Source organism: Saccostrea echinata, unplaced genomic scaffold, assembly GCF_033153115.1.
Source record: "Saccostrea echinata isolate AGI-Se365-2 ecotype Australia unplaced genomic scaffold, CSIRO_AGI_Sech_v1 ptg000037l, whole genome shotgun sequence".
Taxonomy (NCBI): Eukaryota; Metazoa; Mollusca; class Bivalvia; order Ostreida; family Ostreidae; genus Saccostrea; species Saccostrea echinata.
This window is the reverse complement of record NW_026889786.1, coordinates 2,498,637-2,510,000: the sequence shown is the minus strand read 5'-3', so window position 1 is coordinate 2,510,000 and position 11,364 is coordinate 2,498,637. Positions and strand designations below refer to the sequence as shown.

The following is an 11,364-nucleotide window of genomic DNA, read 5'->3' as shown; positions in this document are numbered from 1 at the left end:
TGGAGATAAAGGCCATCGCATTTGCAGAGAAAGGCCCCCCTTTCATCTCTCGACCAAGTCCAGGAAATGTGGGGAAAAAATTCTTCCTAATACCTTTCTTAATTGTGCACATTTGTGCACCATTAAGCCATAAATTATACCTTACAAGCTGTCAATTATTCAATTATCACTTAATTATTTTCTAACAGGTTTAATAAACACAACAAATGAGCCCTTTTGTATACACAATAAGTACTTCGCTTGACCAGGATTGACACCTATGACGTCAGAGCAATGGCGCGTAACATCGGCGATCAAAATATGCATATTGAGAAATTCAAACTTTGAATCGCTGAAACATCAAAAATATTAATTTTCTAGCAAAGGTTTTTAAATATATGATTTTAATAGCATGTAAACTTTGTCATATCAAAAAATTTTGAGACGTGATAAAAACCCTTTAATACATTGATTAAATAAGAAATGATAGTACAGTTCACAGTGGATAAGGGAGAGTAGGCACTGTTACTGGGGGTTTTTTTTGTACAAGGAGTGATAACACAGTTACTGGGTGGTTGTGAAAGTTACTGGGTTTTTGTATAAAGAGCAATAGCACAGTTACTGGGTGGTTGTTTGAAAATGATAGCAGTTACAGGGTGGTTGTTTGAAGTGATAGCACAGTTATTGGGTTTTTGTATAGAGGGTGATAGCATAGTTACTGAGTTTTTGTAGAGTGATAACACAGTTCAGAGTGTTTACTGGAGTGTAGCTACAGTTACTGGGTGGTTGAATAAGGAGTGTATGTAAAGTTACTGGATGCTAAAGTAATGTTGCTAGTGTTTTTACCTGTTGGTTGAATAAGGAGTGTCAGTGCTGTTGTTGAGGCAGATTTCTGCAGTACTTTTCTACTCAGCGAGCTGGATTCTATGTCTCTTTCCTTCTTCTCATCAACAGGTGATAATTCTGAAAATAAATCCTGTCTGTATATAATTTGATTTAAATTATCAGGAAAAATCGATTTATTTTTAAAAAAGAAAACCAGTATACAGGACTTCCTTATTTTACTGACCTTTAACTCCTTGACTTTTGTCTTTGTCTTCATCAGAAGAGATTGCCAGCTTAGGGATGATGCTCTTTATAGGTGGTGGTAGAATTTCTCGTTTTGAAATTTTCCTGGAGTCATCACTGTTATTGTCTGAACTTTCAGGGGTACTGGTGGTGGGGTGGCGGTGGGTTGGTTTTGGGGTTTCAGGGGTGCTTGTTTTGGGAATTTGACTCTTTGGTGGTGTACTGAAAAAAATTGCCAATGTGCTCTTTCTTGGAGGTGTACTGTAATAGAAATAAAAAACAGTTTTACTAATCATTTAAAATTAGTTTTAACTTAAGATTTTCAACTCAAAAAGACAATATAAATACATAAAGAAAATTAGTGAACTCAAAAATAGAAATAAAAATGAAAATTTCCTAAACATTAAGTATGTTGTTAGCTAAAGTACTGTATTATTTTTATTGTGTGATCAAATATGGCAATGAAACACACCAACTCAACATCCAATTTTATTTTGCAAAACTTGAAAGAGTTTTGTAAATAAATTTTGTTATACAGACTTTTTCTAACCTTTAAAAAAAATCATTTACAGAGGACATCAAAAAGTAGACAGAGAACAATGACTTTAGAGGCATTCATGCATTACTTACTTTTCAGGTGGTGAAGAGAACACTTCTTCATCCTTAGTTCCACTACTGTCCTGAGGTTTACACGTGTCTGTAGAGTCCACGCTACTTATCTCCTTCTTCATCAGCTGCTGTAGTTCTAAGGACGTGTCAGAACTCTCCGACTGGTTAGAGTCCTTTCTCTCCAGAGCCTGCTTCTGCAGTACTTGTGTCCTCATTTCATCAGCACTAGAATGTCTTCTTCTGTCATCTTTATCCTTCTGTATGAAATAAAACATCTTTAAACACCATGTATATTCTGAAAGATTTGCAAAACTTTACAGAGATGAATATTTTACCTTTTAAAACTTAGAGGCATCATACATTCTAACAAGCATATCAAATGATTCTTTATCATCAATTACACTTTATCAAAGTAATTAAATCAGTGACATGAAACTTATTTTCACAATAAGGACATCCAGGACACAAACATTTAACATGCTTATTAATGTCTTTACCTCATTCATTTCATCTATTTTGTAGTAGAACCTTGGCGAGGAGGAAGCAAAGCTTTGGAACAACGGATCATCTGTGTCATCCTCAGTGTCCTCAGTCTCAATCTCATGGTTGTACCTTTCTAAACGAGCTACAATAACAAATGGTATACTGTATTTCTAACATCAATATATACTCAACAGTCTACTATATCAGCAAAAAGATACTGGAGTACATATATGTGGAAATCATACTAATTAAACTCTAATACTCTTTATCCGAAGATAAAATTGTTCATTGTCACCTGCATAAAGTGAGCGCTCCAGAAAAAGAACAGGAAATTGAAATCACTAAGCCATTGTGCCATTTTCTGGACTTACTATCAAAGTAACTAGTGTCCTCTTCACTTTCTAGTTCTGGGATGAACTCGGCTTTCTGTCTCAGTAGCCCAGCCCAGTCCAGGTTCATAAAGAAGATGTGTTCCTTAACCTCCTGTGCCCCGCCTGTACCCAGTCTATTTATAGGATTGTGCTGTAACAGCTGGGTGATCAGATCTCGTGCATCGTCCCTCACCTGCCATTCTTCTTCTTCTGGCCATTCAATGTCCTCTGTAAACAGGTCAGAAAAATAATTACAGTTGTCTCCCTTTGCCCATTACTAGTATACATATTTCACTTCATCTAGTATTATCATGTACATGTAAAATTAGACTACTCATCACCATTTATAACTTGAGAAAATAACTCCTCAGATGTGTTTCCAAAAAATGGTGGACAGCCAACAAGAAATTCATAAAGAATGATTCCCATTGACCACCAATCCACAGGTTTTCCTGAAAGGTAAAAGGATGAAAGGTCATACAATATAAATTACACTGTTTTTACAGCTTCAACAATCAAGATACTGTAGACTTAGCGAGCAATGTTTACCATATCCCTTTCTAAGGATGACCTCTGGTGCAATGTACTCCGGTGTACCAATCACTTGTTTATCACTGAATTCTTTACAGTCCTGTTCTAACGTACCCTCGTACAGGTTTGTTGTTACTGGAAATGCAAAAGCATGTGATGTACTTTGTTCTTCACAGTATCAAGATATTCTGATGGGGAAAAATAATTCAAATTGTTTTTTGTTTTTTGTTTTAAACACAGTGTATTAAATATTTCTGAGTATACTTACAACTCATAAGTCCTATTTTTGAAAGCCCAAAATCTGTGAGTTTTATGTGGCCAGTGGCAGTTATTAAGAGGCTATAAAAAAATTCAGTGTTTAGCAAAATTTCATGATTGTTGAAATCAAGTTATATATTGGAGACAATATACTTATAATTAAGATCATTAAATGATTTTAAAGAAAATAAAACGTTAGATAAACTAAAATATTAACTCACTTGTCTGGTTTGAGATCACGATGAACAATTCCATAGCTGTGGAGATATTCCAATGCCAAGACTGTCTCAGCAAAATACATCCTTAAATATACAGAATCTCCAGTTAGTCTTAACTAATGTAACAAATTCCATAATCAAAGACAACATCAATTTAAGACATACATTTATACATGTCCATGTAATAATAATGATTACCAATAAATTTCTTAATTACTGAAACACATCACTTTGTATTCATTTAACCTTTTTTTTTTTTTTTTTTTTTTTTTTTTTTCTCTCCATACTATCAATATTCAGGTGTACACTTTGCTTACCTGGCCAGATCAAAAGGAAGAGGACCTGCCTTGTGGATCAGAGTCGCACAGTCCCCTCCTTCTACATACTCCATTACCATACAAAGATGGCGCTACGAATAAACGTGACAAACTTGTTACTTGTAATAACATTCACTACATTAAAATGTTTGCAGTTCTTAATTTGACTTAATGATAATGTTACAAAGAAATAAAAGAAATGATCATTTACTTTCACCATGTAAAGCCAAATAAACTCCATATTTTTTTTTGGGGGGGGGGGGGGGGGGGGGGGGCTCTTATATGTAATGTACTCTGATTTTCAGACCTACCTTGGTTTCAAAGCTGCAATACATGCTGACAACAAATGGGTTTTCTGTGAAGCTGAGAATGTCCCTTTCAGTAAATACCTGCTCCGTCTGATTGCGTAGAATTAAATTCTGCTTACAAATCTTCTTCATTGCAAATCTTTGTCGAGATTCTTTATGGCGTACAAGATAAACAGCACTAAAAGAAAAGAGTTTATCAACTGCTGATAGTTTTATACTGATAAATAAATAATTTTTACAAAATAGCAAAAGATTAAAATATGATACATGTATTCTTAATTATATATAATATTCCATAATGAAATATTTTTGTTTTCTATATTCCAGTCAAATGATCATCATATGTTGTTTACTTCTATAATAACTTACGCATAAGCTCCATTGCTGATTAATTTAATTAATTCAAAGTCTTCCTCAACTGGAGTGTGAAATTTGTATACCCGTCGTTTCTGAAAAAAAAATCAGTGTAAAAAATTCCATACAATATTACTCAAAAAACCACCTGGACATATTCACATGAAATATCCACAGTTTACCTGTGTAATTTCCTCTGTGATGGAGGAATCAAGCTCTGAGCCAGCAGTATCACCATCAGTGAGGTCTGTAAAAATAAAAATGGTTACTATAAAGATTTAGTTATAATGAAAAAGCACTTTGCAATATACACTTCTATTTTCAACAGAAAAAAAAACAAATGCCATAAATTTTAAATATTAAGAAAAAAAGAGAAAAATGCCATTCAAAAAACTTGTAATACTCTAAAATCAGTAATTATTGTGAGGTTTTATTTTCATTGTTTTCTTGGAATGTAGAGACTCACGAAATCATGTTCCCTATGAAATGTTAAAATCTCATACTGTGGTATGATGTTTCTCCTTTAACCACGAAAACAACCTCCCTAGATTTTTTGCTCAAACCATGAAAATTTGAACCCACAAAAATAAGTGATTTTACAGTAGATAAAATGCTGCTCATCAGACCTTCCAGTGGGTCCCTATTCAGGCCTAGTTTACTGATTATGTATTGTGGAATGTCACATTTCATGTGTTCTTTAGCCTGTCCCTCTGCCACCTCAAGAAGCTGATAAAACTTCTCTGGATCAAACTCCTACAATTTCAGCAGAATCCATTCATGAAAATTAGTTGCATTTTACAAAAAAATGCTTGCTGCAATAATAACTTCGTGAACAAGATGTATTACTTGTCCACTTTTAATTTTTTTTTTTTTAACAAAGGAAAATGTATTGTGTAATTATTCTGTATTTCTTACTAAGCACTCCAGTAATCTTGAGGGTCTAGAGATTATCAAATACAAGTTCTTGATGACTGGGTAGAGAAACTCGTAAGCAATATCTTCTCTTTCTTGTGCCTTCAAACATTGCAAAAAAAAAAATCTTAATTAATAAACAACACTGCTTTCACTACCTTCAAAACCAAGCTTATATACCGGTACACATAGTATCCTATCATTCTTGAAAAAATCCATAAACTGTACCATAATGAGTAGCACTCACATCAATAAGTAATTTCTCTAGTTTCTCAGAGAGCTCAAAGAAGTAAGTTCCTGTGATTTGCTTGTCCTGTGATTTCTGGAGACAGTCACGAGCCAGCTCCATCACTTGGTGGTGCAGGAACCTTGTGATGGCATCACAATCCACCTCCTCCAGCTTGTTTTGTTCTAAAAATTTCTTCAACTTCTCCTCCATTTGGGCAGTGGCCTATCAAAAACACAACAGGTGTCAGCCAAATAATTAGATACAATGTACATATTTGCTGTTTATGTAGGAAAGATGGAATAAAAAGGAAAGAAATATATGTGCCTGATCATTTTCACCATATTTAGAATAATGACATTTGTTTGATGGCAGAAAATACAAAACTTGTTAAATTAACTTTTGTAAAGGAAGGAATCACTATTTCCTTTTCTCATTACATTTTTATGATAATACCACAATTATCTGTAAAAGGGGGTAACTGATGAGTACCTTGGGAAATCTTTCCTTATAAACACTGTTCATCATGACAATCTCATCCCCACATGGAGAAACCATTGGACTACTATATAAACAGACAGAATATACATTTAATTACTGGAAAAATGATTAATATCAATGTTAATATTCAATTTCCTCTAATGATAATTAGTGCTTCTTTACAGCTAACTAATCAAATTCTGCTTCAATTAACAAAACAAAACCAGACTTTATTTTTATTCATTAAGTATTTTAAAAATTTCATATAATATAAAAATTAAAACATAAAAAGCAGAAGCTACACTACACTTGCTAACTCATTTTTTTTTTAAATCAATTCTGTGTAGAAATTATTTACATGTGTTAAATTCATTATGATCTCTTGAATATATTTTCAACTGTTTCAAAGCCAGGTATATATACGGTATTACAGTCATGTAATTTGTTTTTTAAGATACACATTCTTTGTTAACATACATCATATATATGTTTTTGATACACAGTTTATATGTTTCAACAGTAAAATACAGATTTCTTGTTTTCATGCATGGATTATAAATTCTGTTGACTATTATATGGAGTTAATATGTACAATACTGGAAACACAAGACCAATTTTACCTATAAGTACATAAATTTATAATTCCCTTCCCTTTGTCCGATACTATCATTATTTCAAATATACTGATTCTTTTGTTTTGGATGAAATGAAATAATTTCAAGAGCTGATTCACTCTAACCCAATAATGTACTGAGGATATACTGAAACTAAATGCCCAATTTTAAAAAAAAAATTAAGTCATCATCTAATCAATGCCACTGAATTGCTTACATCTTCTTTTATATCTATTAAATTTCTTTTTAGCTCTAAGCAATTGTTAAATTAAAAAAAATCAATAATTAAAAAAAAGGACAAAATTCATTGGAAAAACTACAAACATTTCTAATTAATAAATATTTGCAATATTTGTTTTTCAAATTATTATATTGGTATTGCTGTTGATTTTATGATAATTTAGAATTTCTTGCATATGACACATGCAAAAAATGGGAAAGATGTGTACAAAAGTTTTGCAATACTAAATAAGACTTGAAAATAAATGGCAATATCATGTTCATGAAGCAAAAGATCTAACATTGAAGCAATTTATATTACAAACTAACAAATAGCACTGCATGGTGTTTACACATAGCATTGACAGGATGTACCATGTGTACAGCACACTACAGATAGATTTCTTATAAACAATACACAAATAAAAAAAGATTGTTGTAGAAACTCTTACTCAAGTGCAAGCCAGGACAAGCTATCCGTTAAAGCAGGAAATCAAAATTAGTCATGTACTAAAATAATACTGAACACTGGAATATGTAATGTGATATAAATTCTATGACTTTATCCTTTTTATATATTGTTTTTTCTTCTTATAATTCTGATTGTATGGAATAAACACAAAAACCCTAAAACTAAATATGTATCAAAGTTGAGAGGGAAAGAAAAAAGAATGAGAAGTACCTACATTATGCACACAACCTATCACAGCTTTTAAGCTACTCTGTATATGAATATAAATTCCACTCTTGACCATAAACTCAATGTCCTTGAATAATTTATTAACTTCCTCAATTTCTATTAATTAGTAATCCTCAATATGATTCAATATAATTGACATGCCTTTATTATTTCAAAAATACAATTTCCTTTTTCGAATTAAGAAACTGATAAAGTTAATATGGCCGGATTGCACTTTTGTGGTGTTAAAAGAACGTGATGAAAATAGTGGAATGAAAATTTTTCATTCACTTGTGTCAAAGGTCAAGGTCATCAAAGGTCAGGGTCATCAGGATGGGCTCTCTTTAAAACATTTCAACCAGATTTACCAATGAGATAGCCATTACCTCTAGAACATCAATAAAGCAATAAATTCAACAGCTAAATGAATTTACTGATGGAGATGAGCAGAGAGAGAGACACTATTCATCTATACATTGGATTTTCCTTTGTAACCCGGCCAAGAACTTAACAATAAAATAATGTTCTGCAAGCGATTATTATTGTAACAACAACAAAAACAGCAGCGAGAAGTAGAGTTCAGGGTGAAGTGAGATCTACCAATCAAAAACACTCACCTGAGACTGCGGGACCTGGGTCGTAAGAGGGGGGAAAGGGGGGATTTCCTTCCCTCCTCATCCCCTTCATTTCCGCTGAGGGTGTACTCCTCTTGGGGAGGCTGATATTGGTGAAGACGTTCTTGAGATGAGTATTGAGACTATCAAAAAGGCAACAACAAATTGTTCAAGTGATTTACAATGACTATGGGTAATATATTTATCACTATCTTGAGTGGCTTTTATTTTTGTTGTGTTTTACATCCAATTTGAAAACTTTTATCAGAAAAAGGTAAAAAATATCTTTCTTGATATTTTCTTCATCTTCATTTTCATTGAAAGCCCAAATAAAAAAGATGTAGATGAAATCTGTGTGATATAGATGTTTAGGATTACCGAAACATTGGAGCTGCCTGGAGTATTTGTTCCGTAACCCGAGGAAGGCAGGGAAGCAAAGGACCACCGTCTTCCATCACACCTGACGCAAAAATGATAAAATACACATTTATATGTCTGTAGCCCGGCCCTCCCATTACCTCTTTGCATGAAACATTTTGAACATTTTATAATTTTAATGTGCTGGGTCATGACAAGTACTTCGAAGAGACTAAAGTTTTGTTTTATTGAATGTTGTAATTCTCTCCGAGATTTTAAACATTTGATAAGTTTGGCGAGACTTTGTGACACTGTATGAAACGGTTTCATACTTCCTGACATTCTGGAAGAGGAAGTTGCCGTGCTGACTAGGCGACATGTTCCTGGGACTGTCATGGGGACTACTTCCTGTCAAAATAAAAAATAAACATTATTAAAAGTATTACATACATGTACATGTCCTATCAACACACACAAATTCCACATCAAGATAAATGACATAATACAATACATGTATATGTAGTATTCAAAGACATTTTTTGATATTTATGTGTGTATGCATTATATGCATACACTTTGTAAACCTGAAAAAATTTCACTTGAATGTTCAAGTACCGTACCTCAGAATATTTTTCCCAAATAATTTATCACATGCATATCACAAATAAGTTATTTATAGTTTAGAGGGTGTGGTTCATCAAATTTAACTTTAACACAATTTATGGATTCCTACATATATCATTGAAATTTTACTACCACATACCAAATTTAAAAAAAGAAAACAAAAAAACAAGTTCCTCTCTCTCTCACTCTCTCTCTCTTTCGACAGATAGTTATTTATCATGTGATTATCAAATTACAAGGATGCCATGGCCTGGATCGATTCCCTGTAACCTTCAAGATTCATATGTACTACGTATATAGGAACAGTTTCAAACAGCCAATAAATTTAATTACACTAGATGAAATCCCGCGCAAGCGCGGGGAATTGAATTTATACCACTACCGACAGAAAATATATTGTAGTTCTCTATTGACAGCCTACCGGCTTATAGCAGGAAAAAATACTTTGTTCAGCATGCAGGAATAAATACTTTGTTCAAAATCCCGCATGAAGTAGATTTACCTGTCCAATCCCCCCCCCCCCCAACAACCCCCCTTTTTTTGTTTTATTTATTTATTTATTTATTTTTAAACTTGAAAAATAGCAATTTCATTAATTGACGTTTATTGTGAAACCTGTTATACTGTGTTATGGATATTGTACTTCAGATGCTCTTATTTCATTTCCGTCAAGGATAAAAGCAACGAATATGAACATTTTACTAATGAATTGATGGGGGGGGGGGGTAAAAATTCACAGGTACTTGGATCTTGGTTTATAAATATGTTTGTACCTTATTGATATGTAAAAATGTACTTTACTTTTTTACCTGTCAATAAGGTACATACATATTTATAAACCAAGTACCTGTGTAAAAATTAGCTTTTATCGCCCTATGAATAGGCTGAGTATTTGATACAAAAGACTAAGCTGCAATAATGTAGCCCTCTCCAATTTTTTTTTTATTTGATCTGATATTTTCTGGCCTCTCTCTCTCTCTGCCCCTCCCCCCCCCCCCCCCCTCAAAAAAGGAGCGGGCTACATTATTGCAGCTATAAAAGATTGTATTTAGAAATTAACTGTGCATTGATTAAAGCGCAAAATTTTACATCTTTAATTGTATTTGAACAATACCTTATTCATTAATTTTCTCTTTTCATGTAAGCAAGTACAAATTGTACTTCGGATTCGTTGTCACGATGCGCTCAGTAGGAATATATACAAATTTTATCGATAAATTTATTAGGAAAACCTACTACATACATGTAAATGTAATAGTCTTTCGATATATAATTATATTCACAACTTATAGTGTTATCAGTGATTTACCGTTATTTCAATTATGACCATTTACACGAAAAAGCTTTTCTTATGGTCATGTAGCTATAATCTCCTCCTTTTTTTTCTTAATATCGGGCTCGATGGTATATGATGTTCTAGAAGCTTCCGTCAATATAAAGATCGGTGAATGACGAAAATATTTTGCACATTTCCCTTTTTAATCGGTTATCACAACTTATTTCTTTTATATCATTTAAATCGAGTTCTAATTGAATAATTCAGTGATGACGTTTTATGTAATAAATAAACGATTGCTTGTTGTCAGTTTCATTAAAAATTGCCAGTAACTTAGATCCGCCAACCGGAAACGCCACCGTACTCACGTTTTAGCTATTTCATGGCTGTTTATAGAAAATGAAAGTAGACTTTTAATTTAATGTTCGATACTAACTATGCGAGTGAAATCTAAATATAGTTTACGGACATCAGCTTGTATCTAGTGTATTGTTAGAGGAGTAAGTAAGAACTCTGGTGCACCCGTTTCGGAGTTTATTTGCAAAATTTATTAATTTATAAGTATAGATACCAACACCACCTGCTCATGTACAAGTTTGATATTCTACACCACTACTTATTTTGGCCAATTGTTTTATATATTCTTCACAAATTCAACATCTTTACATAGAAAACATTGGGATAAAATCACTTATATCATAATACACCAATTCCTTTAGTAATTGTGAAAATATCTAAACTTTGAGAGTGTTTATAAAGTTTCATTAAATTCGTTGGTCAGACAATGTCATTCACATGGTGACATAGTCCACTACAGTTTACTGGGGCTTACAATTTCATCTTTAACTTAATCAACATTGGCAATTA

General features: G+C 32.8%; 1 protein-coding gene across 4 annotated transcripts in view; it reads right to left on the bottom strand.

Moving 5' to 3' along the window:
* The window catches only part of LOC133200189 (microtubule-associated serine/threonine-protein kinase 2-like), a 47,237-nt gene that overhangs the window by 4,784 nt on the left and 31,089 nt on the right, over positions 1 to 11,364 (bottom strand). For 3 of the 4 annotated variants that reach the window (XM_061335989.1, XM_061335991.1, XM_061335992.1), the window contains 21 exons: positions 8,930 to 9,005; positions 8,619 to 8,700; positions 8,244 to 8,383; positions 7,400 to 7,420; positions 6,127 to 6,199; positions 5,656 to 5,859; positions 5,412 to 5,510; positions 5,123 to 5,249; positions 4,679 to 4,743; positions 4,512 to 4,591; positions 4,146 to 4,320; positions 3,835 to 3,926; positions 3,521 to 3,601; positions 3,310 to 3,380; positions 3,060 to 3,176; positions 2,852 to 2,962; positions 2,511 to 2,738; positions 2,154 to 2,281; positions 1,678 to 1,913; positions 1,049 to 1,308; positions 826 to 942 (listed from right to left, as the gene is read on the bottom strand). In XM_061335989.1, coding sequence (XP_061191973.1) covers positions 826 to 942; positions 1,049 to 1,308; positions 1,678 to 1,913; positions 2,154 to 2,281; positions 2,511 to 2,738; positions 2,852 to 2,962; positions 3,060 to 3,176; positions 3,310 to 3,380; positions 3,521 to 3,601; positions 3,835 to 3,926; positions 4,146 to 4,320; positions 4,512 to 4,591; positions 4,679 to 4,743; positions 5,123 to 5,249; positions 5,412 to 5,510; positions 5,656 to 5,859; positions 6,127 to 6,199; positions 7,400 to 7,420; positions 8,244 to 8,383; positions 8,619 to 8,700; positions 8,930 to 9,005 — 2,583 coding nt within the window. The remainder of the gene's footprint in view (positions 1 to 825; positions 943 to 1,048; positions 1,309 to 1,677; positions 1,914 to 2,153; positions 2,282 to 2,510; positions 2,739 to 2,851; positions 2,963 to 3,059; positions 3,177 to 3,309; positions 3,381 to 3,520; positions 3,602 to 3,834; positions 3,927 to 4,145; positions 4,321 to 4,511; positions 4,592 to 4,678; positions 4,744 to 5,122; positions 5,250 to 5,411; positions 5,511 to 5,655; positions 5,860 to 6,126; positions 6,200 to 7,399; positions 7,421 to 8,243; positions 8,384 to 8,618; positions 8,701 to 8,929; positions 9,006 to 11,364) is intronic. The other variant, XM_061335990.1, reaches the window with a different exon arrangement.